At 35.2% G+C, this 26,572-nt stretch overlaps 2 protein-coding genes and 1 pseudogene across 5 annotated transcripts; 2 read left to right on the forward strand and 1 right to left on the reverse strand.

The window, feature by feature from the left end:
- Window positions 1–505: 505 nt before the first annotated feature.
- Window positions 506–25,496, reverse strand: LOC126692579 (eukaryotic translation initiation factor 2 subunit beta-like). 4 transcript variants are annotated; one of them, XM_050388237.1, is made up of 9 exons: window positions 25,366–25,496; window positions 13,544–13,652; window positions 4,253–4,385; window positions 4,094–4,153; window positions 3,895–3,974; window positions 2,912–3,057; window positions 2,501–2,643; window positions 1,642–1,727; window positions 506–857 (listed from the first exon to the last, which is right to left on the reverse strand). In XM_050388237.1, exons 2-9 carry the CDS (start codon window positions 13,568–13,570, stop codon window positions 780–782), a joined length of 753 nt encoding a protein of 250 aa, XP_050244194.1. In that variant the 5' UTR covers window positions 13,571–13,652; window positions 25,366–25,496; the 3' UTR covers window positions 506–779. The 4 variants fall into 4 exon arrangements, with proteins under 4 accessions (XP_050244194.1, XP_050244193.1, XP_050244196.1 ...); XM_050388236.1 differs by lacking the exons at window positions 13,544–13,652; window positions 25,366–25,496 and adding an exon at window positions 5,416–5,755; XM_050388238.1 differs by lacking the exons at window positions 506–857; window positions 13,544–13,652; window positions 25,366–25,496 and adding exons at window positions 1,337–1,437; window positions 5,416–5,763.
- On the forward strand, window positions 8,785–10,800 carry LOC126692580 (receptor-like protein kinase FERONIA; annotated as a pseudogene).
- On the forward strand, window positions 19,362–22,508 carry LOC126692573 (receptor-like protein kinase FERONIA). The gene has a single exon (XM_050388221.1). It carries the CDS (start codon window positions 19,813–19,815, stop codon window positions 22,441–22,443), a length of 2,631 nt encoding a protein of 876 aa, XP_050244178.1. The 5' UTR covers window positions 19,362–19,812; the 3' UTR covers window positions 22,444–22,508.
- Window positions 25,497–26,572: the final 1,076 nt, after the last annotated feature.

Below are 26,572 nucleotides of genomic sequence, written 5' to 3' on the forward strand. Positions count from 1 at the left end.
ATTATATACATGGTGTTGCACTGTTGCCCTGGTTACATTCACTTCGTCTTAACAAGTTAATGGTATCTATTGCACTTGTTTACATGATCACAGTAGAACTTGTGGCCTTAATAAGCATAAGTGTACGTTCATTTTAAACCAACAACATTTGGAAAAGGTACTTCAATTCTTTAGGTGGCCAGAAGTGAAACCCAGAACATCACCACTTCAAACCATGGTGATTTGTCCTATGCTGCTTAGTCTCTAACCTAACAACATGCAAAGATAGATGAACTAGCATGATCCTTTCACTATTTACCACACTTTTATGATCAAGCACAACATAGTATGATACAGCCTAACTCATTCTTTCCATTCCCTTAATTGCAAGAGGACAGCACTGCTTTCTTATTAATTCTTTACGCACAGTAAGTATTCATAATTTGATTGATCACAATACATATGATGATATGACTAAACCTTACATGTCACCATTTGGACCTAAAGCATACTAATTGAAGGAATAGGAAACCTAGAAACTGGATAACTGCTTAAATTTTCATTTTAATGATTTCTACAGTGCTAGGAAATTGCTAGCTAGTATTGGAAATATCAATTTCAAAATTTTGTAAATGAAATAACAGGAGAAGAAAGGGAAAAAAAAAAAAAATAAATAAAGGAAAAAGAAATTCAAAAGTCAAAATAAGGAATTAAGGATTGCAATACAAAATTCAAGATAGAATCTGAACTTCATAATTGACATTAGGCTGCTTCAGAAGGACAAAATATGATATACTGAATCATGTCCCAGCCTTCCGATGCTCCACCCTAGCAATAAAACCAGCCTTGATGAGGGCCACAGACCGGCTAGAACCACACTACAAAAGAGGGAAAACATTGAATCAAAAAAACAAAAGGCGAATCAATTCCTATAATCCTTTCTGCTACATTTATTGTTTTGTTTTATTTTTGTTGTTACTCCTTTTATTTATTTATAATTTGATAAGTATTCATTGTTTAATCCCTTAAATAATTCCCTTAATCTTAAAGCTGAAACGTTAGCAAGTACTAAAGTTCTGCTCCAAACCCACCTAGTGATAAAATTCCCTGTTTTTGCATGCCAATCTACAAAAGATTAGTACCAAGGAGAGCATTTGGTGATGGGGAAGCTTCCAGATGAGTTTGTCATATGATTCCAAGGTTTTCTTATCATTTATTAGCATTATAATGAGAAAACCAATTAGTTGTGTAGTATAAATGGAATGAATGAGCTACCTTTAGATCTTTTTGTCTCTTGGCCAGAATTTTTACCCTCCTCCCCGCACCCCCCACACACCCCCCCCCCCCCCCCCCCACAAACATCCCCAACCAAAAGATAGGAGACGTCCAAGATTGGCCTTTGAAAATCAATCAGCCATTAAAAGGTTTTTCTTCCTCAAATTTGGCTCTCGATATGTCCTAATGCGCACGTGAGAACAGACCAGAAAAGGAAGTTGACATTAAAATTCCAGAATCAATTGGTTAATGACTATCAATCAGGAGTCAAGACAATCCAGTAAGTTTCAAAACCATGCACCATATCTGTGCTTCCCAAAGCATTTGCATACTTGTACATAAATAAACAAGATTACGTTTGCATATTTAGGACAAAGATTTTGGTACCTGCTCACATCTGAGAAAGAAGAGACGATTCTCCTTGGTAAGAATTGTGTCTGGACTTTTGCAGCAATTACACATGACATACTCATCTGCAACCATGAAACATAGTCCAAACAATTTAGTACTTACAGTTGATATTATGCTACAAATTCAAGCACCAACCAATATGTGCAATTTATTTGAGACCCTTACTTTAAGATATGCATGGAAGACATATACTTATGGTGGATTGGTGTTGTATGTACAAGAGGAGTGGGGAAATAGTGGATCATTTACTTCTTCATTGTTCTACTGCCAGGGGGTTAGGTCTATTGTTTTCAGCAGGTTTGGGGTTCATTATGCCTAAAGGAGTCATGGAGTTGTTACTTTTCTTGTTGGCAAGGTGATTTTGGTCGATATGAATGCATAGAAATTTGGAAGGCGATTCCTCATTGTTTAATGTGGTTCATTTGGTGGGAGAGGAATGCTAGAAGTTTTGAGGGCTGTGAAAGAGCTATGCTGGATCTGAAGTGGATGTTCCTCCTATCCTTGTTTGAAGGATGGTTGCATCAGGCTTGTTTTCTTTTACTAACCTTTTAGATTAGAGTGATCATTGTAATTTTAGAATTTAATTTTGGGTGTATCTAGTGTATACTTCCTGTGTACTTAGCTATACCATTCGTTTGATTCAATAAATAAATTCACTACTTATCCAAAAAAAAAAAATATATATATATATATATACACGGAAGAAGCTAATAAATGGAAATAGAGAACTTTAGTATCATGTCTACTTATGACGTGTTATCTGGTAGGCTATGAGATTAGAGATGGACTAAAGTAAGAAGTAGGTGTATCACAAAACTAGAATAAATGTACTTACTTATGTATCTTCGCAGGATCCCTTCAAAGTTTTTTGGAGCAAATATACCCTTAACGACCAACCGCTGTTTCCCATCCAAAGATCCACTTGTCCCCATTTCAGCCAGTAAGAATGTCATGACATGCTCTGGCTGCCTATGCATCCTGAAATGTTACAACGACACTCAATATGGAATAATAGGTAACAATTTATTCTGATTTAACAGCTTAAGCAAGACATAAATTAACCAAAAAAAAAAAAAATGTAACAAGTATTTGATTCCTCAGAAAATTTGAAGCAAACATTTCCTAATGTATATTTCCATAGACAAGAAAAAAGGCAGCATATCACAGTTGTCTTAAACTGGTTGTCTACAGTACTACATATTAAGGAAAGGTTATAAAAGTTCAAACCAACAAAAATTAAGCGTACGTTTTGCAGAGATCCATAAAATTTACAAACACTGTCTTCTTCGTGCCTTCTCGTAGAACTTGTGGAGGCCTTATAACTGTCCTACGTCTATCTCCTGCTAGCTCAGGATTATTTTCGCGGAGGATATTGAACATCCTACTAAGAAGCTGCAGAGTCATAAGAAGCATGGACATTGTAATCCATTACAACAAGATTAAGAATATCCACCTCCCTCATCTCTCCCCCACCCAAAAAAAGAAAGAAAGAAAAATATATAGAGATATATGACCCATAAAAGTTTAGTCGAGAAGAAATAAAGGGAACACAGCCAAAAAGACACCCAAAATGATGAAAGGAACATTTAATCCACCGAAATCATATAAGGTACTGGTGTCTTATTTAATTGATAATAGGCACATGAGACAAGAGAAGGGTACTAAACTACAGAAACAAGCCAAAAGTGTGAAAATGAAAAAGACACAATGGCAGTCCCATTAATCATCTTTTGTCACATGTCAATACACTAAAAGCAATGAAAATGAGAGTTGTCTTGGAACATATAGCTCAAAATAAGAAATTCCAAAAGAATTTGCCACAATAGAAGTCATACTAACAGCTCATTATGCTAGATTTTTAAGCAGTCACAAAACCAAATGCCCAAAAGATTATAAAAAGAGAAGTTATGCTTTGTAACTTATACCACGAGACCTTCACCTACATATACTAAAAGACACCCACCCAATTTCCTAAAGACATCTTAGAAGGTTGTTTGTGCATGAAGGCAGTTTTCTGCTCCAAGTGTCAAGACATTTTCAAGTGAGGACATGACTAAGACCCTGATATCTATAGTGTCCTAGATTACAAGGAATGAGAGGTTAGAGGCTTCTCCACCACTGGTAATCTGTAATAAAAGAATCAATAATATTTCATTTTCCATTTTAATGTCTATTTGGATTCACAGCATCCCTAACAATCATAAAATTTGAACGAGCAGTAGTACACACCTCTTCATATTCATAATCTCGATCAGTTCTATCCCAGGAATTCTGCATTAAGACAATCCCTTTCCCTTCTTCATCCATGACTACATGGTTTGATATATGATGACATGAGTATAACTAGATGTAAGTATACTTATCTCATTGCAATATAAGTAACTACCCTTTTTTACCAATGGAAAAACACAAGAATGGAAAATATTACCATCAATATCCTCCCAAGAGTCGACATTTTCATCATTAAGAACTTCCTCTTCATCAGATACTGCAGTGAACAAGCCAAAAAAGTCTCCAAATGAAAGCAACACAAGTAGCAAGTATTTGCACAGCTTATAGGCTTAAAATAAGAGGAAAAGGTAAATACCAATTGTTTTGCCGAGTTCATGTCTACCTCCCACATTTTCAGTTTTCTCAGTCAACTTATCCACAGAATCATCAGCAAAACCCAGACCTTTTTTCTTTTTCTTCTTCTTTTTAGTAGGATCAAAAGTAGCAATCTGCAAAACTAAATCATTTAAGATATTTTTACAAACATGAAGTGATTTGCAAAATCCAACCACACCCAACTATTCTCATTCACCATTCCAACCATTTTGCTTTCTATGTGTCAATTAAAACTTTCGTATTGTTAGGAGGGTTGTATATGAACAAAGTTGTTTATAAATAGCTCAGGCTCGACTCAAGGAAAAACTTATTTATGTTCGTTTATTTAGTAAATGAACTGAGTTCAAGCCCAAGTTTAGGCTCAACTATTATACAAGCCAATCTCAAACATGATAATGTGATCATGAACAAGCTTGAGAGTATAGGATTCAATTTGTATATATTTAATATTATTTGTTTTTATGTATACATGTATAAAAATTTATTAATATAGACTTGACGTTGGATGGTGTAAGTTTGTAAATAAGTTCATAAGATATCAAATTATTATTTGTAATTTATTGATAATATTAGTAATCCATTTCATCGTAGAATAACTTTTAACAATATAAAGTTGGTGAATTTGATTTCTATAAGCTCATAAACAAAAATCATTCTATCTAAGATGTATGATTTTTGTCGTAGTGTAATAGTGTTTATCATATATAAGAAAAAAATAAGTTACTTAAGTAGTTAGCGAACAAATGCGAGCTTGTTCATCAAGAATCTGAACCGAGTTTGGATAAGTAATATAGTTTATTGATAAGTTTGATCTTGGTTTGTGTTTGAAATAAAATTATACGAACAATTTTAAAAATTTTAAATTTTGGTAACCCTGTAATACTACGAAACCAGGGTACACGGTATCAACTGTATTTATACAGCATTCTAACATGTATGATTTCATGGTCACATCAAGATGAACATATACATCAAGAATTAGCAAAAGAAAAAAAAACTTTAAGCAGCAGTAGTAATCTATTACCACCCAGAAGTAGCCGAAGCTGGAAGTACTTCTGGGTTCATAAGTAACTCATAGGACAAAGGATATGAGTAATAATAAATAAATTAATAATATCTAAAAATACAGAAAAAGAAGCTTACATCTGAGATATCATCCTTCAATTCCATGTGGGTTTTGATTGATTGCGATTTCAGAGCTTCTGTATTGGCCGCTAAACTGTCTCAGACTCTATGGGGTTTGAAGTTTGAAAGTTTGATATGGTAAAGTTGGTTAACAATTCGGTGTGTTTGAGGTAAAACTTGCATAAACGGCGAATCTTTGACGGTTGATCAGCAACGACAAGTCGTTTATTGTCTTGTCTGGTTGTCTTGTTCGAGTTTTGTCGGATATTTCTACCGTGACAGTGTCTCTATGGAGTTTTTTTTTTTTTTTTTTTTTTTTTTTTTTTTTTGAGGAAGTGTCTCTATGGAGTTTGATACACCAAAACTGAAATGAGGGATACGAGTGGAGCTCCAAACGGCGGCGTTTGTTTCTGTTAAGGTTGGGCTGCATAGATGATGTAGGCCCAATCGGTTAATATTTAGTCAATTTTTTTGGTGCGAGACCCATTAGGCAAAGATGCTGTAAGCCCAAAGTTAGCACCTGTAGTTTGTTCAATCCACTCTTTCCCTGTTCATTTTTCTGCTTTAAGAGTCCATTTGAGAACAGTTTATTTAGTTGAAACTGAAAACATTTTGTTGAAAGTACTATAGATAAAACTAAAAACTAGTTGAAACAGTATAGTAGGATCCATGAATAATATCAAAAAGTGTAATAAAACCCATGAATAATAGCAAAAATAAGTTAAATAGTAAAAAAAGTTGTCTTTTCTCATCATATCGCGAATGCAACCTAAGTTTAAGATTCCCAAACCACGTCACACCCACCATACACATCTAAAAACCCACACAAAATGTTTAGCATCAAACATATTTTAGAGTTGTCTTCCTCTCACCTTATTATGAAACAATTGAAAACAGGTATGGTCAAAGTCATATCACATATGACTTTTTAATAAGTCAAGTCATGTGATTTATTTAAATGATATACATGAATAGTCTTATAATTTGGCATGTAATGAATTGGAAAAGATAGTTCTAAACATATTTTGAGCCAAACTTTGTCTAAACCCACTCTTAAAATTCGATGAATTGTAATTGAAAGGCTAATATTATCATTTTTATTAATAAAACATTTTAAAAACCAGGAAAATAAAGTGAACTTGGGTCAGGTACATGAGTAAAGTGTAAACAAATTACACATCATGGATTTTTGCTTTTTATTTGGCCAAAACATGCATGGAAATTCCATTTTTTCTTTTTCAGAAGGAGGAAGTTGTTTGCATTAAGCTCCTAATTATTCAGCAAAAAATGAAAAGAAAAAAAAAAGTTCCTAGAAGTTTGTAGAAACTTTTTTTTTTTTTTTTTTGACAAGAGTTCTTTTTTTTTTTTTGTTTTTTTTTTTTTGTTTTTTTTTTTTTTTTTGTTTTTTTGACAAGAGTTCTTAATGGGTTAATAAAGGGGAAATTCCTAAATAATTATCATATCCAAGGCTTGCTGACTTAGAAAAAAATCATGTCCAACAAAGGGTAGGTAAGCCATAAGCATAAGCCGGTCAAAAAAACTTAATTTTTAAAATCTTGCCTGGACAAATTTCGTGCCACAACTATTATTATAATCTTGACATGTATTATTAAGCAATGAATTCATATCAAAGTGATGGTTTATCAATTACAATAGCACACATATCATTAAGTTGCAGTAAAAATGGTTGAAAATAGTATTCACTTAGAAAAACTGAAATAAGGCGATTTTGATTTCAATGTTAATTGGGAAGTTGGGAAGAGTAAGCCACGTAAACAGAGGCATTTGGAAGGAGCGGACAGACAATTATGACATTCAGGAAAGGGAAGTGCACTAAAAACCTTTAGCAATAGGTGTTTAGTAGAGGAGTTTGAGTGTTTTTGATATAAGAGCAACCACATCAGCTCGTGCAAATTTTCTGTCTATTTTGCAAGAAAAAACCTACTTTTTCTATTTTACACATCCACTTTTATAAAACACCCACATCAGTTTATCTATTCTATACATTTATTTAATAAAATATTCATTTTTTTTTACATTTTTTATTATTTCATTCCCTCTCCTCTCTGGCACAGACTCATCACCTTGTCTTCTCCGTCCACACCCACATCCAGCTAGCCACCCTTCAACAAAATCCGACCATTGATTCACCGATCTTCCACAACAACAATCACCACAACAACAACAATGACACAACAACAATCACAACAACAATGATTCACCGATCTTCCACAACAACAATCACAACAACAACGACACAATCACAACAAATCTGACCCACTCACCCTCCATGTCCGATCAATTCTCCGTCACCGTCTTCGTTTCCAAACGGATTGTTGGATCGGAGAGGCTGATCGGCGTTCCCAACTCACTTGCCACCCAAACTCGCCGATCGGACTCAGTCCGTGCCACGCAAGATCTCCGCTAAGCTAGCGCCGTCTTCGTCTTCGAAGCCTGAGATTTTGAAGCAGAAGGAGAAGCTGATCGGCTTTGCAGAGGTTTTTTTTTTTTTGATGGGAATCGGCTTTGCAGAGTTGAGAGCTAGCGTCGTCTTCGTCTTCGAAGCCTGAGATTTTGAAGTAGAAGGAGAAGCTGATCGGCTTTGCAGAGGTTTTTTTTTTTTTTTTTGATGAGAATCGGCTTTGCAAAGTTGAGAACTTGAGATGAGAGAAAAGTGATGAAATGAGAAAGAGAGAGTTGAGATGAGAGAGTCAGATGCAGGAGAGAGAGAAGATATTAATAAAATAATTATAAACGAGCTACAGTACCCGTGTAAATACACGGGTACTGTAGCTCATGGAAATATATACACGATTTTACACATTTTTACACCCACTGATGTGGGTGTTTTTTGGTCCAAAATGTGTAAAATTTGCACTGTAGATCTATTTTTGAAGACTTTAGATGATCTGATATAAATACTCTATGTGGTGAAAAAATATGTAATATTGTTTAAAATGTTTAAAAATGTGTTTAAAGTTTCAATGTTGGAATCCCAGTTGAGTAAAAAAAAATAAAATAAAATAACCCAGACGCGTTTGCGATCTCGAAATGTGAATGTAACCCAGAAAATGTGGTAGCGTGTTAGAAACTTTGCGGAGTTGCCATTTGTCAGGGGCTTGTAGTCAAAGACCGTTCCACTATGGACTTTATTTTCCGAGTTCGAATTTTTTTTTCCTGGTCAATATTTATTCAGAGTTCGTATAATTGGCTAACTCTGCCAAAAAAGAGTTCATATTAATTGTCATTTAATTTAAGTAGAAGATTGTCATGGTGTTTAACCCCAATTTCAACTCACTGGAGTCTCAGCTTCAGCTTCTGGTCCAGAAGGTAAACTCTCATTTTCCCACTATCAGTCTTCGTTTTCAGTTTAAATGGCTTGAAATCTGTTCACTTCAATCCTTTGGTACTTAAGTTTGTAATCTATTTCCTGAATTTTCTTCAGTCTTAGAATAGAATTTTGTTCAATCTATGCCAGGTCTTCCGCTCATAAAGTGTAGCTATCCTGGTATGAGTATCTGAAACTTCAATGGAATTTTGTTGAAAATTCTTGTTGTCATATTTTACGTCTTTGTTTCGAGCTCCTTCACCCAAAAGCCAAAGATCTCATGCTCGTATATCTCTGTTCTTTAGTCATATGCATTTTCTTGGCTCTGCCTGATTTGGGGAGTGATTCAAGATTTTTCTAAATCAGGAAAAAACTGAAACCAAGTTGAACTTTTGAGTCAATGAGGAACACTTATAAACTCGGTTTTGTGTCTATACCTATACCCATTATTCTTTACTTGGCCTTTACAATTCATGCAACTCTGGCCGCCAATTATGTACCAACTGAGAAAATCTTCCTAAGTTGTGGGGGTCCTCCTACAAGTACCGATACTGATGGTCGCCAATGGAACACGGATATTGGGTCTAAGTATCTGTCTGCAAATGTGAAATCCAGCACGTCCCAAGCAGCTACTCAGGACCCTTCGGTCCCTTCAGTCCCTTATATGAGTGCTCGGGTTTTTCCCTCGACCTTCACCTATAGTATTCCGGTTGTTGCTGGTCGTAAATTTGTCCGTCTTTACTTTTATCCTGCTTCATATGCAGGCCTAAATGCATCCGATGGTGTTTTCTCTGTCACAGCCGGGTCTTATACTCTCCTTAACAACTTCAGTGCTGCGCAGACTACAGAAGCATTGAATTTTGCATTTCTTGTCAAGGAGTATTCAATCAATGTTGAGGGCGCAACATTGGATATAAGTTTCGTCCCATCTGCCAAAGCTCCAAGGGCGTATGCATTTGTGAATGGCATTGAGATCGTGTCAATGCCTGATAATTATGGTTCTACAGATGGAACTCTGCGGATTGTGGGTCAGGGTGCTTCTTTCACCATTGATAACACCACTGCACTTGAGAATGTTTATCGGTTGAATGTGGGTGGAAATGATATTTCACCCTCCCTTGATACGGGTCTTTATAGATCCTGGGCTGATGACTTGCCATACATCTATGGGGCTGCCTCTGGGGTTTCGTATTCTGCTGATAACAACATGACAATCCAGTATCCTGCGAGCATGCCTACTTATGTTGCTCCACGTGATGTCTATGCCACTGCCAGATCAATGGGGCCGGATCCCAATATCAATCTTGCTTACAATTTGACTTGGATTTTCACGGTTGACTCTGGATGAGAAGTGGGTTGCCAAGGTTTCTGATTTTGGCTTGTCAAAAATAGGTCCTACATTGGATAAAACACATGTAACAACTGTTGTTAGGGGTAGTTATGGGTATTTGGATCCAGAGTATATATTGTTACAGCAACTGACTGAAAAATCTGATGTTTACTCATTTGGGGTTGTTCTTTTTGAGATCTTATGTGCTCGGCCAGTAATGGATACATCACTTCCGGAGGAGCAAGTAAGCTTGGTGGAGTGGGTTGTACATTGCCAAAAGATAGGTATTCTTGATCAGATGACTGATCCTTATCTGAAGGGGAAGATTGCACCTGAATGCTTCAAGCAGTATGCTGTGACTGCAATGAAATGTGTGGCTGATCAGGGCAGAGACAGGCCATCCATGGCTGAAGTATTGTGGAACCTTGAGTTATCTTTGCAGCTACAAGCTAGTGCAGAGGAGATAAATGAAGGAATTGCCAATGTGCACATTGAGGAGGAGACATTAGTACCCCATGTATGGAAGAAAGATTCTGATGCATCCCCAAGTTATGATGGTTGTGGAGGCTCATTTTCTCGAGAAGTCATGTGTCAGAAGCTTAATGCTGGCCATCTTTGGACTGGGTTTTTTTAGCAAGCAAGTTTGAAACCCCAAGGGAATAGTGGTTGTTGGTAGCTATTGTTGCACTTCAGAACTATTAAAAAAACCATAGAAAATAAATAAAAGGATTACATTTTACTTAAAGGGTTGTTTTAGCAAGCAAGTTTACAATGACTCAAGCTTCGATGTATTCAGCTTGAGATCAATTTTAGTGTAATCATGAATAACTTAGCTTCTGAGAGTTCATTGGCAGTAGATTTCACTTAAAGATTAATCTTAAGAGATAATGACAAAGAGAGAACATAGATTACGGATCTGAAAAATCCAATCTGCTTGCTATTACCAAAATTGTTTGGAATGGCTAGCATAGGCAAGTATTTTAAGTTGTACAAAACCTAGAATTTCTCTTTACAGATTTTAATAATCATAAACATCCATTTTGTCTCAATTAATAAACTCAAGTGCCCAGCCTCAATGATAATAACCAAACAAGTAACCCAATGGAAATAGTATATCACTATTATGTACTTACTTATGCATCTTTGCAGAATCCCTTCAAAGCTTTTAAAAGCAAATCTACCCCTTACTACTAACTGCTGTTTTCCACCCAAAGATCCACTTGTCCCCATTTCAGATGGTAAGAATGTCATGACATGCTCTGGCTGCCTATGCAACCTGAAACGATAGAAACACTCAAAATGGCATAAAAAGTAACAATATATTCTATGAGATAACAACTTAAGTTACAATAAACCCAAAAAAAAGTCATAAGTATCCGAATCCTTTAAAATATTTGAAGAAAAAATTTATATTGTGAATTTTACATAGATTAAAACAATGGAGCACATAACCATTATCTTAAACTGATTTTCAGAAGTACTACATGTGAAGGAAATAATATAAAAGTTTAAGACAAAAAATAAGCATATGTTTTTCATAGATCATAGAATTTACAAACCCTGTCTTCTTTGCGCCCCTTAAAGAACTTGTGGAGGTCTCATAACTGTCCTACGTTTATCTCCTGCAAGCTCAAGATTATTCTCAGAAGATATTGAACACTCTACTAAGAAGTTGCAGAGTCATAAGAACCATGGACATTGTAATCTTTTACAAAAAGGATTAAGAATATCCAAACCCACCCACCACCACCCCCCCCCACCCCCCCCCCCCCCCCCCACCACCCTCCCTCCACTACGCCCTCCCTCTGAAAGGAACATAGCTAGTTAGACACCCAAATGACCAAAGAAACATGTAATCTACCAAAATCATAAAAAGCTCTGTATCTTATTTAAATGATATCATGCACGATTATATAAAAAAAAAAAATGATATTATGAACATGAGAAAAAGGCATCAAGCATAGAAACCTAGCAAAGAGTGTGAAAACATGCAGAGAAACAATGCCAGTCCCATTGATCAGCTTTCATCACAAGTGAATACACCAAAAAGAGAAATCTGGGCTGTAGTAGAACAAATTGAGCTCATTCTGAAAAACCCCAAAAGAATTTGTTATGTATAGAAGTCTTACTAATAGCTCGTTATGCTGAATTTTCAAGAATTGATAAAACCAGGTCCCCAAAATATTACAAAAAGAGAAGTCATTCTTTGTATCTTATTCTTTTACTAACCTTTTAGATTTGAGTGATCATTGCAATTATAAAATTTAACTATGGGTGTATCTATTTTATATTTCCTGTGTACTTTTAGCTATACCATTCTTTTGATTGAATAAATAAATTGACTACTTATCCAAATAAAAATACTATACATGGAAGAAGCTAATTAATGAAAATAGATAAGTTTAGTATCATGTCTACTTATGACATGTTATCTGGTAGACTATGAGATTAGAGATAGACTAAAGTAAGAAGTAGGTCTATCACAAAACTATAATAAATGTACTTATGTATCTTTGCAGGATCTCTTCAAAGTTTTTAGGAGCAAATCTACCCTTAACGACCAACCGCTGTTGTCCATCCAAAGATCCACTTGTCCCCATTTCAGCCAGTAAGAAGTCATGACATGCTCTGGTTGCCTATGCATCCTGAAATGTTACAACTACACTCAATATGGCATAATAGGTAACAATATATTCTGATTTAACAGCTTAAGAAAGGAAAAATTAACCCAAAAAAAAAAAATTGTAATAAATACTTGATTCCTCAGAAAACTTGAACCAAACATTTCCTAATGCATATTTCCATAGAAAACAAAAAAGGCAGCATGAGGCTCAATTTATATTATATTTAAAATTATTTGTTTATATGTATACATGTAAAAAAATTTATTAATATAGACTTGATATTGGATGGTGTAAGTTTGTAAATAAGTTCATAAAATATATTTATAATTTATTGATAATATTAGTTATCCATTTCATAGTAAAATCACTTTTAACAATACAAAGTTGGTGAATTTGATTTTTATAAGTTCATAGCAAAATTGATGAGCAATTTTTATATAAGTTCATAGTATAATCCATTTCATAGTAAAATTGATGAGTTTGAGCTCGGATTGTGTTTGAAATAAAATTAAATCAACAATTATAAACTTTTCAATTTTTGGTAACCCTATGATACTACGAAACCAACTGTATTTATACTATTCTAATATGTATGATTTCATGGTCCACATTATATATTTACATGCTATGAAAACAAGATCCACATTATCAACTATATTTGAACAGTATTCTAATATGTATGAATTCCTGGTCACATCAAGATGAGCATATATCTTTGGTGAAATCAAGGATTAGCAGAACACAATAATCTATTACCACCCAGAAGTATCTGAAGCTGAAAATACTTCTGGGTTCATAAGTAACTCAAAGGATATGAGAGATAATAAATTAATAATATCTAGAAATCAAGAAAAAGAAGCTTACATCTGAGATATCATCCTTCAATTCCATATGGGTTTTGATTGATTGTAATTTCAGAGCTTCTGTATTGGCCTCTTAACTGTCTCAGACTCTCTGGGGTTTGAAGTTGGATATGGTGAAGTTGGTTAACAATTTGGTGTGTTGAGGTAAAACTTGCATAAACGATGAGTCTTTGACGGTTGATCAAACAACGACAAGTTGTTTTGTTCTATCTATCTTGTCTTTTCTGGTTGTCGTGGTCGAGTTTTGTCGGATGTGTCTACTGTGACATTGTCTCTATGGAGTTTGATGTACCGAAACTGAAATGAGGGATACGAGTAGAGCTCAAAAACGGCGGCGTTTGTTTCTTTTAAGGTTGGGCTGCATAGATGATGTTAGGCCCAGTTGGTTAATATTTAGTCATTTTATTGGTGAGCCCAAAGGTAGCAATTATAGCTGTTCAATCCACTCTTTCACTTTTGATGGTTTAAATCCCACGTTTATAATTCTAATTCCATTATAGTGGAAAGGTTAATATTTTCAACTTTATTATAGTAAAACATTAAAGCTTCGCTTGGGAGTTTATAAGAGAAGAGAATGGAAAGGAATAGAATGATCATAAGAGAATGGAAAGTAATAGAATATAATGGAATGGAATGAAATGTATTTAAGTAAGGGAAAAGAATAGAATGGAATGAAATTAAGTAACCTTGATTGGATGTTTAAAAATTAAGGAATGGAAAGGAATGAAAATGAATGGAATGTAAGTAATTTTGTTTGGGAGTGTTGAGGTCTAAAAGGATCACAGTGAGAGAGGCTCAAAAGAGTGAGCCAGGCCCAAAAGGAAAAACAAGCCAAGTCCAAAGAAGCAGGTGCAAGGGGACCACGAAAGAATAAAAAGGCCCAGGAGGCTTGAAACCCAGACGAAGAAACACCGAGAAGAAAAAGAAACCCACGGCAAGAGGTTAAGTAACCAGGATCCTTAGCAACCATCAAGAGGCGCGGATCCTTCTAGGCGCATAGTCAAAAGAAGATAAGGACAGCTCGAAAGAAAAGGACAGGAAAAGAAAATAAGAAACAGAGCAAAAAACACAAGCGCCAAAAGACCCAGCGACCTCTCATGGCACAAGCAGAAAGCGTTTCGGGGAACCAGAACAGAGAAATACAAAAAAGAGAATGGCAACAGGCGACTTTCAAGTTGGCAGAATAGGATTCCGCCCAGATGGGAAAAAAGGGGAAAAGTGGAACTGCCAAACGGTGAGACCAAGAAGGGCATACCTCAGCATATCCCGAAGAAGGTAACCAACCAGGGACTTTCAAAGGAATCAAAGCTGAAAGAAGGAAAGAATGAGAAAAACGGGAAATAGAACTTGCCGAGTGATAGGCACGGAACAGGCTAGCTTCACCATAAGACAAAACAGGGGAACTAATGGTTCCTTTGGGAGGCCAGAACTTCATTATAAAAGGAAGGGGTAGGTTACGAAGACAAGGCAGAGAGAAAAAAAGAGATTTTTAGAGAAGAGAACTATCAGTAAAGTTGTGGAGAAAAGAAAGAAAACACTAAGGGAAAAGTGAATATTGCTTCCTGGTATCCTATAAAAGCCACCATTGCACATACTCAGATTCAAAGAGAATCAAATTTTGGAAGTTTTGAAGGCTGAAATAGCCATTCAAGACTGTAATTTTTGAGCTTGATTGAACCTTGTATCACGTCCTAGTGAGCCTTTTGTAACCATAATAGAGAACATATTAATGAAATACATCTCAGTAATTTAAGGATCCTTCTAACATTATTTTGTGCCTCTTTGTTGATCCTTCTTTTTTGAATTTACCTTGTTGTTTTGGCATGTCTTTCAATACGAATATCCTTGCTTGTCATTTTACTTGTATTGTAGGAAGCATCCCCTGTACATTACTTGACTCTTAAACAGCCTGTTAGCTGCGGTGAGTCAAGGCCCGGTTCACCAAACCACTTATCAGGCCCGGGATCCTTGGGCCTGAGTGTCACAAAAAAAAGGCACTCTCATAGGGAGTAACATGGAGGGAATGTAATGGAATCATTTTATGACAATATTACTATTAGACCTCTATTTTAAAATAAATAATTGAATATACAGGGGTATTTTGGAAGTTTTAGTAAAAAAATCATTAAATTTAATTCTATTCCCTCTCATTCCTCCCAATTTTGGGGGGAATGAAAATTTGAGGTTTTAAGGGAATAGAAAGGAATGAATGTTCCCTCCTACTCATTCCATTCCCTCCTACTTAAACTTCCAAACAAGGGAATGGACTTTTCATTCCTTTCATTAAAACTCCCAAACAATGGAAGGAAAAAATATTTTAAAATGATTCTTTTCATTCATTTCCATTTCATTCCATTCCCTCCTCCCAAGCAGAGCCTTAATTTCATGTATTCTTTAATTAGAGACATTAGTTTAAGATTATTTTTAGAAATTTTTTTATAGGAAATGAAAAAAAAGATTTTTATATTTTTTATAAAATTGGTATTAAAACTTTTTAAAATGATTAATTAACAAATGTTTTAAGGATACTTGTTAATCCAAACCTAAAGATATTAGTTTATGAATTATTTTAAAAAGTTTTTATAAGAAATGAAAAAAAAAACTAATTTTTCGAATTTTTATTTTATTTTATATTTTCACTAAAATTGGTTTTGAAAATTTTCTAAAATGATTTATTAACAAATGTTTTAAGGGTACTATGGGGGAACAATTTGGTGGCCCAGTCCTTGTTGTTCAAGTCTTGATCCAAAAAGTCCAACACAATGAATTCTTGTAGAGTATGGATTTAAGAACTAGGTTTAAGTAAGCTTAACGGGATCTTGCATGGGTTGAGGGAATACATGAACAAGAACAAAAGTCATAGTGTTCCAAATCCACTCAGAATTATAGGGATAAAACATAATTTCTAGATACAAGTTAAAGCAGCAGGATTCCTTTGCATGCAATAGTCTTTTTCCCTTTTTTTTTTTTTTTTTTAATTATGCCCCCTCTTACGGGGACTTATACACATTATATAGGCCATTTCTTATCATCTGGGCTTTACACTTGTCGATCATTTAAACCTTTACTTGAGCACCTGTCTCATCAGATACCCCTCTCAGTTCTTTGTGAGTTGCGGTAGCCAAGGTAGCACTGTTCAGGGGTTTTCTCCACATTAATGTGGCCATGAGAGTAGCTGTAGTGCATTCAATGTGGCGGTGGCAGCTTTTGCTTAGATATTTCGTGTTTCTTTCCTGTTCACGTATCTAGGAGAAGGGTTTCAGTGGCTGGGATGTATATTTGCTCCGGATTTTCAGTATCCGAGGAGAAATTCCTCCTCGGACATGTCGTCTTTGTTTCCAGTGACGTCTGAATATGGATTGCTTGAGTCACATTGACTCCTCGGATGGGCTGGGGTCCTCAGACGGGTCCAAAGCCCAACCTGTTATTTTGAGCCGGTCCCCACAGGTACCTATTAAATTAAAAATAATTTATCACGAAAAAGGAGGAAGCTGTTTGTATTAAGATCCTACTGGGTTCATAAATGGAGAATTAACTAGATAATCATGATGTGATATGATACAATGCTTGCCGACTTGAAATAAATCCTTGCCTGTGGTCCAGAAAGACTTAATACAAATGGACAAGGAGGAATGACTCTAGTCAAGTGTGAAAGCCATTATGAATGGGTTGAGAGTCCAGCCAACAACATGCTAGTTTGATTTCAATATGGTGGAAAGATGTAAGAGAGGCGTTTGGACTTTGGAAGGATTGGAAAATTTTGTTTTTTGTTTTTTGTTTTATGGGAAGGATTGGACAATTATGACATCTAGGAAAGAAATGGGTGTTGAATTGTTCACAACTAAGACTACAATGAATAAGGTTATCAAAAAAAAGACTACAATGAATAAAAATAATTTATCACAAAAAGGGAGGAAGCTGTTTGTATTAAGATCCTATTGGGTTCATAAATGGAGAATTAACTAGATAATCATGATGTGATATGATACAATGCTTGCCGACTTGAAATAAATCCTTGCCTGTGGTCCAGAAAGAATTAATACAAATAGACAAGGAGGAATGACTCTAGTCAAGTGTGAAAGCCATTATGAATGGGTTGAGAGTCCAGCCAACGACATGCTAGTTTGATTTCAATATGGTGGAAAGACGTAAGAGAGGCGTTTGGACTTTGGAAGGATTGGAAAATTTTGTTTTTTGTTTTTTGTTTTATGGGAAGGATTGGACAATTATGACATCTAGGAAAGAAATGGGTGTTGAATTGTTCACAACTAAGACTACAATGAATAAGGTTATCAAAAAAAAGACTACAATGAATAAAAAAAATAATTTGTCCCACTCACTTTTTTTTTTTTACTTTATTCTCTACCAATATATTTTAGTATATTTTAAATTTAATTACTTTGTATATATATATATATATATATAAATAAAGTAAAAACTGTCTGCAACTTTCGGTAGAGGATGTTTATTGTTCACTATTGGATTAAGGTATAAGGTATAAAGTTTGTTGTAAGTAGTATTCTAACTATAGAGCTTAAAGGTCTGTTTGGATACTATTTATTGTTGAAAACTGAAAACACTGTAGCAAAATAATTTTTAAATATGTGAATAATACCGTGGGACCAAGTTTTAAAGAAAAATTTGCTGAAATTCGTACTTGCGGGTTCCATGAACAGTGCATGGGAACCACAGAAAAACGCAAACGCACTTTTTTTTTTTGCAATCCAAACCCAGCCTTAGTTGTAGAGTTTTACACAAGTTTATTTGTGTTTGATATTTTTTTTTTTGGCGTGCTCGCTATCTAGTTGACTATTCCGAGGTCATATCATTGGCTATCAGCCACTTCAATTTGAAGTTGATATAATGCAGCCCAAGCCACACGCCATCTGAAACATCTAATAGGATTCCCAAATTATGTCACACCTGTCATACACGTGTATAAACCCACGAATATAATTCGATGAGTTGTAATGCATGGAAAGGCTAATATTTGCACGTTATTAATAAAACATTAAAAAAAAATCAGGTAAATAAAGTGAACGTTCAAGTGCATCAATAAATTGTATTTTCTTCTTTACTTTTTTTTTTTTTTGAATGAAACAAAAGATTTGCTTTTTTATTTAGTCAAAGCATACGAGGAAATTCATTTTTTATTTATTATTTATTATTATCAAAAGAAGGAAGCTGTTTGCATTAAGCTTCTAATTATTCAGAACGAAGAGGAGGTATGACTCTAGTGTGAAAGACATTATCAATGGTTTGTTTTTGGGATGCATACAAAATAAGGCAATTTTGATTTCAATGTTAATTGGGAAGTTGGGAAGAGTAAGCCACGTAAACAGAGGCATTTGGAAGGAGCGGACAGACAATTATGACATTCAGGAAAGGGAAGTGCACTAAAAAACTTTAGCAATGGGGTGTTTAGTAGAGGAGTTTGAGTGTTTTTGATATAAGTGTGAGTGGAAAAGTATGTGAAAAAATATGTAATATTGTTTAAAATGTTTAAAAATGTGTTTAAAGTTTCAATGTTGGAATCCCAGTTGAGTAAAAAAAAATAAAATAAAATAACCCAGACGCGTTTGCGATCTCGAAATGTGAATGTAACCCAGAAAATGTGGTAGCGTGTTAGAAACTTTGCGGAGTTGCCATTTGTCAGGGGCTTGTAGTCAAAGACCGTTCCACTATGGACTTTATTTTCCGAGTTCGAATTTTTTTTTCCTGGTCAATATTTATTCAGAGTTCGTATAATTGGCTAACTCAGCCAAAAAAGAGTTCATATTAATTGTCATTTAATTTAAGTAGAAGATTGTCATGGTGTTTAACCCCAATTTCAACTCACTGTGAGTCTCAGCTTCAGCTTCTGGTCCAGAAGGCAAACTCTCATTTTCCCACAATCAGTCTTTGTTTTCAGTTTAAATGGCTTGAAATCTGTTCACTTCAATCCTTTGGTGCTTTAGTTTGTAATCTATTTCCTGAATTTTCTTCAGTCTTAGAATAGAATTTTGTTCAATCTATGCCAGGTCTTCCGCTCATAAAGTGTAGCTATCCTGGTATGAGTATCTGAAACTTCAATGGAATTTTGTTGAAAATTCTTGTTGTCATATTTTACGTCTTTGTTTCGAGCTCCTTCACCCAAAAGCCAAAGATCTCATGCTCGTATATCTCTGTTCTTTAGTCATATGCATTTTCTTGGCTCTGCCTGATTTGGGGAGTGATTCAAGATTTTTCTAAATCAGGAAAAAACTGAAACCAAGTTGAACTTTTGAGTCAATGAGGAACACTTATAAACTCGGTTTTGTGTCTATACCTATACCCATTATTCTTTACTTGGCCTTTACAATTCATGCAACTCTGGCCGCCAATTATGTACCAACTGAGAAAATCTTCCTAAGTTGTGGGGGTCCTCCTACAAGTACCGATACTGATGGTCGCCAATGGAACACGGATATTGGGTCTAAGTATCTGTCTGCAAATGTGAAATCCAGCACGTCCCAAGCAGCTACTCAGGACCCTTCGGTCCCTTCAGTCCCTTATATGAGTGCTCGGGTTTTTCCCTCGACCTTCACCTATAGTATTCCGGTTGTTGCTGGTCGTAAATTTGTCCGTCTTTACTTTTATCCTGCTTCATATGCAGGCCTAAATGCATCCGATGGTGTTTTCTCTGTCACAGCCGGGTCTTATACTCTCCTTAACAACTTCAGTGCTGCGCAGACTACAGAAGCATTGAATTTTGCATTTCTTGTCAAGGAGTATTCAATCAATGTTGAGGGCGCAACATTGGATATAAGTTTCGTCCCATCTGCCAAAGCTCCAAGGGCGTATGCATTTGTGAATGGCATTGAGATCGTGTCAATGCCTGATAATTATGGTTCTACAGATGGAACTCTGCGGATTGTGGGTCAGGGTGCTTCTTTCACCATTGATAACACCACTGCACTTGAGAATGTTTATCGGTTGAATGTGGGTGGAAATGATATTTCACCCTCCCTTGATACGGGTCTTTATAGATCCTGGGCTGATGACTTGCCATACATCTATGGGGCTGCCTCTGGGGTTTCGTATTCTGCTGATAACAACATGACAATCCAGTATCCTGCGAGCATGCCTACTTATGTTGCTCCACGTGATGTCTATGTCACTGCCAGATCAATGGGGCCGGATCCCAATATCAATCCTGCTTACAATTTGACTTGGATTTTCACGGTTGACTCTGGATTCTCTTACCTAGTTAGGCTTCATTTCTGTGAGATTGAGGCAAATATAACCAAGATTAATCAAAGAGTGTTTGATGTCTTCCTTTATAATCAAACTGCGGAGCCAAGGGTGGATGTTATTTTCAAGGCAGGCTTGGCTGGTATTCCTGTGTATAAGGATTACTTGGTTCTTGTTCCAGATGGAAGTCCACAGCAGGATTTATCACTTGCACTGCATCCTTACACATCTTCCAACCCCATGAATTACGATGCAATATTGAATGGAGTAGAAATATTTAAAGTTAATGATACAAATGGTAATCTGGCCGGGCCGAATCCTATTCTTGCTCCTAAACAAGATTTAATTGACCCAACAAGAACTAGACCATCATTTGGTCATGGTAAAAGAAAGAATAAGAAAGCAATCATCATCGGAGTTGTTACTAGTGGAATTGTCTTAGCCTTTGTTATTGGTTTCTTTGTTGTTGCTTCTTACCGTTGCCAGCATGGAAAACACTTGAGTGTAAGGGAAGTTCCTTCTAGGTGGCACCAAGAACACGGACATGGAAAAGATTCAAGTGCAAGGGGAGTTCCTTCTAGGTGGCACCATGAACATGGACGAGGATTTACCAAGAACCTTTGTCAACGCTTCTCATTTGCTGAGATCAAGGTTGCAACCAAGGACTTCGATGAGGCTTTACTCCTTGGGTTTGGAGGTTTTGGTAAAGTTTACAAGGGAGAAATTAATGGTGGAGCAACCAAAGTAGCAATCAAGCGTGGAAACCCGCTCTCTGATCAAGGAGTACACGAGTTTCAAACTGAGATAGAAATGCTTTCAAAAGTTCGTCATCACCACGTTGTTTCATTGATCGGCTATTGTGAAGACAGCTGCGAAATGATTCTTGTTTATGACTACATGTCTCACGGAACACTACGTGAGCATCTATACAATACCCAAAAACCACCATTGCCTTGGAAGCAAAGGCTTGAGATATGCATTGGAGCTGCTCGCAGTTTACACTATCTCCACACAGGTGCCAAGCACACTATTATCCACCGAGATGTTAAGACAACAAACATTCTCTTGGATGAGAAGTGGGTTGCCAAGGTTTCTGATTTTGGCTTGTCAAAAATAGGTCCTACATTGGATAAAACACATGTAACAACTGTTGTTAGGGGTAGTTATGGGTATTTGGATCCAGAGTATATATTGTTACAGCAACTGACTGAAAAATCTGATGTTTACTCATTTGGGGTTGTTCTTTTTGAGATCTTATGTGCTCGGCCAGTAATGGATACATCACTTCCGGAGGAGCAAGTAAGCTTGGTGGAGTGGGTTGTACATTGCCAAAAGATAGGTATTCTTGATCAGATGACTGATCCTTATCTGAAGGGGAAGATTGCACCTGAATGCTTCAAGCAGTATGCTGTGACTGCAATGAAATGTGTGGCTGATCAGGGCAGAGACAGGCCATCCATGGCTGAAGTATTGTGGAACCTTGAGTTATCTTTGCAGCTACAAGCTAGTGCAGAGGAGATAAATGAAGGAATTGCCAATGTGCACATTGAGGAGGAGACATTAGTACCCCATGTATGGAAGAAAGATTCTGATGCATCCCCAAGTTATGATGGTTGTGGAGGCTCATTTTCTCGAGAAGTCATGTGTCAGAAGCTTAATGCTGGCCATCTCTGGACTGGGTTTTTTTAGCAAGCAAGTTTGAAACCCCAAGGGAATAGTGGTTGTTGGTAGCTATTGTTGCACTTCAGAACTATTAAAAAAACCATAGAAAATAAATAAAAGGATTACATTTTACTTAAAGGGTTGTTTTAGCAAGCAAGTTTACAATGACTCAAGCTTCGATGTATTCAGCTTGAGATCAATTTTAGTGTAATCATGAATAACTTAGCTTCTGAGAGTTCATTGGCAGTAGATTTCACTTAAAGATTAATCTTAAGAGATAATGACAAAGAGAGAACATAGATTACGGATCTGAAAAATCCAATCTGCTTGCTATTGCCAAAATTGTTTGGAATGGCTAGCATAGGCAAGTATTTTAAATTGTACAAAACCTAGAATTTCTCTTTACAGATTTTAATAATCATAAACATCCATTTTGTCTCAATTAATAAACTCAAGTGCCCAGCCTCAATGATAATAACCAAACAAGTAACCCAATGGAAATAGTATATCACTATTATGTACTTACTTATGCATCTTTGCAGAATCCCTTCAAAGCTTTTAGGAGCAAATCTACCCCTTACTACTAACTGCTGTTTTCCACCCAAAGATCCACTTGTCCCCATTTCAGATGGTAAGAATGTCATGACATGCTCTGGCTGCCTATGCAACCTGAAACGATAGAAACACTCAAAATGGCATAAAAAGTAACAATATATTCTATGAGATAACAACTTAAGTTACAATAAACCCAAAAAAAGTCATAAGTATCCGAATCCTTTAAAATATTTGAAGAAAAAATTTATATTGTGAATTTTACATAGATTAAAACAATGGAGCACATAACCATTATCTTAAACTGATTTTCAGAAGTACTACATGTGAAGGAAATAATATAAAAGTTTAAGACAAAAAATAAGCATATGTTTTTCATAGATCATAGAATTTACAAACCCTGTCTTCTTTGCGCCCCTTAAAGAACTTGTGGAGGTCTCATAACTGTCCTACGTTTATCTCCTGCAAGCCCAAGATTATTCTCAGAAGATATTGAACACTCTACTAAGAAGCTGCAGAGTCATAAGAACCATGGACATTGTAATCTTTTACAAAAAGGATTAAGAATATCCAAACCCACCCACCACCACCACCCTCCCTCCACTACGCCCTCCCTCTGAAAGGAACATAGCTAGTTAGACACCCAAATGACCAAAGAAACATGTAATCTACCAAAATCATAAAAAGCTCTGTATCTTATTTAAATGATATCATGCACGATTATATAAAAAAAAATGATATTATGAACATGAGAAAAAGGCATCAAGCATAGAAACCTAGCAAAGAGTGTAAAAACATGCAGAGAAACAATGCCAGTCCCATTGATCATCTTTCATCACAAGTGAATACACCAAAAAGAGAAATCTGGGCTGTAGTAGAACAAATTGAGCTCATTCTGAAAAACCCCAAAAGAATTTGTTATGTATAGAAGTCTTACTAATAGCTCGTTATGCTGAATTTTCAAGAATTGATAAAACCAGGTCCCCAAAATATTACAAAAAGAGAAGTCATTCTTTGTATCTTATTCTTTTACTAACCTTTTAGATTTGAGCGATCATTGCAATTATAAAATTTAACTATGGGTGTATCTATTTTATATTTCCTGTGTACTTTTAGCTATACCATTCTTTTGATTGAATAAATAAATTGACTACTTATCCAAATAAAAATACTATACATGGAAGAAGCTAATTAATGAAAATAGATAAGTTTAGTATCATGTCTACTTATGACATGTTATCTGGTAGACTATGAGATTAGAGATAGACTAAAGTAAGAAGTAGGTCTATCACAAAACTATAATAAATGTACTTATGTATCTTTGCAGGATCTCTTCAAAGTTTTTAGGAGCAAATCTACCCTTAACGACCAACCGCTGTTGTCCATCCAAAGATCCACTTGTCCCCATTTCAGCCAGTAAGAAGTCATGACATGCTCTGGTTGCCTATGCATCCTGAAATGTTACAACTACACTCAATATGGCATAATAGGTAACAATATATTCTGATTTAACAGCTTAAGAAAGGAAAAATTAACCCAAAAAAAAAAAAAATTGTAATAAATACTTGATTCCTCAGAAAACTTGAACCAAACATTTCCTAATGCATATTTCCATAGAAAACAAAAAAGGCAGCATGAGGCTCAATTTATATTATATTTAAAATTATTTGTTTATATGTATACATGTAAAAAAATTTATTAATATAGACTTGATATTGGATGGTGTAAGTTTGTAAATAAGTTCATAAAATATATTTATAATTTATTGATAATATTAGTTATCCATTTCATAGTAAAATCACTTTTAACAATACAAAGTTGGTGAATTTGATTTTTATAAGTTCATAGCAAAATTGATGAGCAATTTTTATATAAGTTCATAGTATAATCCATTTCATAGTAAAATTGATGAGTTTGAGCTCGGATTGTGTTTGAAATAAAATTAAATCCACATTATATATTTACCTGCTATGAAAACAAGGTCCACATTATCAACTGCATTTGAACAGTATTCTAATATGTATGAATTCCTGGTCACATCAAGATGAGCATATATCTTTGCTGAAATCAAGGATTAGCAGAACACAATAACTTTAAGCAGCACTAGTAATCTATTACCACCCAGAAGTATCTGAAGCTGAAAGTACTTCTGGGTTCATAAGTAACTCAAAGGATATGAGAAATAATAAATTATTAATATCTAGAAATCAAGAAAAAGAAGCTTACATCTGAGACATCATCCTTCAATTCCATATGGGTTTTGATTGATTGTAATTTCAGAGCTTCTGTGTTGGCCTCTAACTGTCTCAGACTCTCTGGGGTTTGAAGTTGGATATGGTGAAGTTGGTTAACAATTTGGTGTATTGAGGTAAAACTTGCATAGACGATGAGTCTTTGACGGTTGATCAAACAACGACAAGTTGTTTTGTTCTATCTTTCTTGTCTTTTCTGGTTGTCGTGGTCGAGTTTTGTCGGATGTGTCTACTGTGACATTGTCTCTATGGAGTTTGATGTACCGAAACTGAAATGAGGGATACGAGTAGAGCCCAAAAACGGCGGCGTTTGTTTCTTTTAAGGTTGGGCTGCATAGATGATGTTAGGCGCAATTGGTTAATATTTAGTCATTTTATTGGTGAGCCCAAAGGTAGCAATTATAGCTGTTCAATCCACTCTTTCACTTTTGATGTTTTAAAGCCCACGTTTATAATTCTAATTCCATTAATAATAGTGGAAAGGTTAATATTTTCAACTTTATTATAGTAAAACATTAAAGGGAAAATTTCCTGTATTCTTTAGAGACATTAGTTTAAGATTATTTTTAGAAAGTTTTTATAGGAAATGAAAAAAAAAATTTTTAATTTTTCATAAAATTGGTATTAAAACTTTTTAAAAATGATTAATTAACAAATGTTTTAAGGATACTTGTTAATCCAAACCAAAAGATATTAGTTGATGAATTATTTTAAAAAGTTTTTATAAGAAATGAAAAAAAAAACTGATTTTTCGATTTTTTTATTATTTATATTTTCAATAAAATTGGTTTTGAAAATTTTCTAAAATGGTTCATTAATAAATTTTTTAAGGGTACCTATTAAATTAAAAATAATTTATCACAAAAAAGGAGGAAGCTGTTTGTATCAAGATCCTACTGGGTTAATAAGTGGAGAATTAGCTAGATAATCATGATGTGATATGATACAAGGCTTGCCGACTTGAAATAAATCCTTACCTTGTGGTCCAGAAAGACTTAATACAAATGGACAAGGAGGGATGACTCTTGACTAGTCTAGTGTGAAAGCCATTATGAATGGGTTGAGAGTCCAGCCAACAACATGATAGTTTGATTTCAACGTGGTGGAAAGACGCATGAGAGGCGTTTGGACTTTGGAAGGATTGGAAAATTTTGTTTTTTTTTTGTTTTTGTTTTATGGGAAGGATTGGACAATTATGACATCTAGGAAAGAAATGGGTGTTGAATTGTTCCCAACTAAGACTACAATGAATAAAAAAAATAATTTGTCCCACTCACATTTTTTTTTTTTACTTTATTCTCTACCAATATATTTTAGTATATTTTAAATTTAATTACTTTATATATATATAT

The sequence above is a fragment of the Quercus robur genome, chromosome 7 (genome assembly GCF_932294415.1).
Source record: "Quercus robur chromosome 7, dhQueRobu3.1, whole genome shotgun sequence".
NCBI classification, from domain to species: Eukaryota; Viridiplantae; Streptophyta; class Magnoliopsida; order Fagales; family Fagaceae; genus Quercus; species Quercus robur.